General features: G+C 32.9%; 1 protein-coding gene across 1 annotated transcript; it reads left to right on the forward strand.

The window, feature by feature from the left end:
• Positions 1-1,135: 1,135 nt before the first annotated feature.
• On the forward strand, positions 1,136-2,082 carry LOC107784190 (21 kDa protein-like). Its single transcript, XM_016605271.2, has one exon. It carries the CDS (start codon positions 1,191-1,193, stop codon positions 1,797-1,799), a length of 609 nt encoding a protein of 202 aa, XP_016460757.1. The 5' UTR covers positions 1,136-1,190; the 3' UTR covers positions 1,800-2,082.
• The last annotated feature ends 1,324 nt before the right edge of the window (positions 2,083-3,406 follow it).

The raw sequence follows: 3,406 nt of genomic DNA on the forward strand, positions 1-3,406 counted from the left end.
ATATTAATTTAGAACGTAGTAACTTAAAATGATTATAATCTTGAACCCATAAGGTTCAAATCCTAGCTACGATTCTGCTGCCAAGGATAAAGTTTATAAATAGTCATTTTTCAATCCGATAATTAAAAAAAAATCATAAGTGAACTTCAGGACATTGCCACAGTGGTTAAATTATATTGTGGAATTTGAAAGTTGAAACTAAACGTGCCTAATCCGCATTATTACTACCTCTACCAAAGGTACTCTAATCAATTCCTAAAGTTTAAATCTGAAACCTCTAATTAAATATAAATGACAAAACGTTTATTCTATTACACCTTGTGCTACTTACTGTATATTTTCTTTTAACACGTCCAATTTACTACTCTTTTCGAGTTTGTAAAAAAAAAAGACAAATTCAAGATAACAAAGGATTAATATAGTTTATTTTTGTAAAAACTCGAGTTAACGAAAAATTGTTTTCTTGAGATAAGAGGAAAACTTCTTTCTCGCAACTGTCAAGTAGACAAAGCACGTTTATTAATTAATTATTATACATAAAATTCGCACGTCTATTACGCAACGTTGAACTTTGTACATATCTCTATCTAATTGCTGACTGAGCACAAAAAAGAAGATTTCTATGAAGCTTCCTTTACATCTCAAGTTGCAAGCGGCAACTGATCAATACAAAAATATCAGATTTAGCTGGCATAAATGAGAAAATATTTAACTCTATATAGAAATTTTACGCTAATGATGTATAAAATTTTTGTACTATAGTTAAACCTCTCAATAACAGCATCGCTATATAACTTCCATTCATTATAAAAAAACTAGTTTTTTATGGAACCAATTTTTATGTCATGTTATAATATACGTTCTCTGTAACAGTTCTTCGCTATAATAATCAAAATAATTCGGAACAAATGAGATTGTTATAGAGATATTTGACATTAGAAAAAAATTGAAAATTGCAAAGAAATAAAATTAATGCCAAAGCTAAAGGGGTCACGTGAAGGCCTTTAATTTCTACCTCAAAAGAAGATGGTAATTTTTTGTTTTTTGAATTAAATACGATCATTGACATGAATAAGATATTAGTACTAACTACCGACAACTCTTTTCAACTCTATATAGAGCTTCCCTAGGATCCTAGACACTTCACTGAACTACAACCATTCCTCAATTCCAAATCTAGAAAGCAAAATATGGCCAACTTTAGTCTTCATCACTTCTTAATACTTTTCTTGTTTTTCCATTGTATTTTTGTCAAAGTCGTTACTGAGTCTGTCACGTCCCAAAATCCCGCAGCCACAAACTTCATTAAAACCTCATGCAAAAATACTTTATACCCTACCGTATGTATCCAATCTCTCTCTGCCTACGCAAATACCATTCTACTAAATGAGCAACAACTCGCTCAAGCAGCATTATCTATTAGTTTTAAAAAAGCCAAACTTGCTGCCGATTTTATTTCCAAAATTACAAAAATAAGGGGATTAAAGCCAAGAGAATTTCAAGCTGCTAAAGATTGTTTATCCACCATGAATGATAGTGTTTATCAGCTTAATCGATCGATACCCGAGCTTAGCCAAAGCGGACAATTAGCAGCAGGACAAGATTTTACTTGGCATGTTAGTAATGTTCAAACATGGATTAGTGCTGCACTTACTGATGAAAATGCTTGTCTTGATATGTTTAATAATCCTTCTATGGATGGAAAAATTAAGGCTTTGGTTAGGGCTAGAGTCTTTGCTGCTGCACAAGTTACTAGTAATGCACTTGCTTTGGTTTATCACTTTGCAGAGAGACACTAATTACTATTAGTTATGTTGCGCGGACTCTTCAAAATGTTGTTTTATATATCTATGCTGGATTCTTCAGAAATGCACTATTTTTGGAGGACCCGACACGTATCTACCGATATTTTTGGAGAATCTGAGCAACGTAACGTAGTTACATGGTATCAAGTTGTATAAGTCCAAGCCTTGCAGTTTACTATAGCTAGTTTTGTGATGTAAATGTTATAATTACTAGTACTATATCTTTCTTTACACTGCTTTGCAGTTCATGTTGTAACAAAACTTTAGTTGAAATTAACCATCATCTTGCTAGCTAGTTTTGTTATCTAATCGTAAAAGGAAAATATTTTCGAATTTGTTTTATTTTATTATATATATATATATATATATATATATATATTTTAATTTAAAGTTCTTTGTACATAAAGTTCTAAATTATAGATTCATGAACCGATAGATTCTACACTAAATTCGCCTCTTTTGTATAATGTTGCCTGCTGGCTACTAGGTGGGCTTCAGCATGATAATATATTGTTTTTCAACTCGTTGGCATATGTACATATGAGGAAACGAGGCAGAGCCACACAGACCCCTATTGAAAATATCTCTAATTGTTTATCGCCTATCATCTTTAATTAGAGATTTTGGATTCGAGCCGGCTTAGAGATTTTTTTTTTTTTGATAGGGAACATTTTCTCCTTAAAGAGCATTACACGATATGAATCCGAATTAATCGGGACCCTAAAGCAAGTACCCGACATTGTTGAGCTTGTTAACCCTTAGCTAGTTGAGCTTCGGTCGTTGGTATTGGTTTCGAGTTCAAGTTCTCGGTACCAAGTGCTTGAATTTTACATTGTTAGATTAGATCTACAACATTAGGCATATCAAGATTATAGTAAGCTGAAAAATAATATGTAACCTGTTATAATCGGTTAAATTACACTAATATTACAAATTCTTCAATTTTTTTTTGTTGGTAAATAGTGATTTCTATTCATTCCAAAAAATATCTGTACAAAACAAGCAGATGCTGACCATCCGCACTCCTAATTACATCAATGCATGTAGTGTAAGTACGCGATCTAAGTACCCCAACTAAGTGTCTAAAAAGATCAAAAACAAAATACATTTGCATCGTAGCCTAAGGATAAGAATTTAGTTGCTTAAGTGCTCCTTGCCAGTTCTGTATTGACCTTCCTCTAGTGTGTATATGTATTGTAATTTCTCTGCAGATGTTATCTTTTGTTACCATCCCTCAATGGAATCTGAGCTTGTTCATGTCCCTCCATATGGTATAGATCAACATGCCAAACACACAAGTAACTATTGCCCAATGCCCAGTTTTCCTTTTAGCACCTTGATTGATCCGATTTACTTCATCTTGCTAGTCTAGAATAGGTCTATTATGGCCCAAACAGATCAGCAATTTAGACCATATTTCCTTGGCTGTGGGGTACTCAAAGAATAAGTGCTCAAACAATTCGTGAACTTGCTTACAAAATACACATTGCTGAGGTACTTGAATACCAAACTTTACAAGCCTGTCCACTGTAGCCAATCTTCTCTGTAGTGCTAACTACAATATAAATTTAAATTGAGGGTGTAGATTGAATTGCAGGATA

The sequence above is a fragment of the Nicotiana tabacum genome, chromosome 15, assembly GCF_000715075.1.
Source record: "Nicotiana tabacum cultivar K326 chromosome 15, ASM71507v2, whole genome shotgun sequence".
Lineage (NCBI taxonomy): Eukaryota > Viridiplantae > Streptophyta > Magnoliopsida > Solanales > Solanaceae > Nicotiana > Nicotiana tabacum.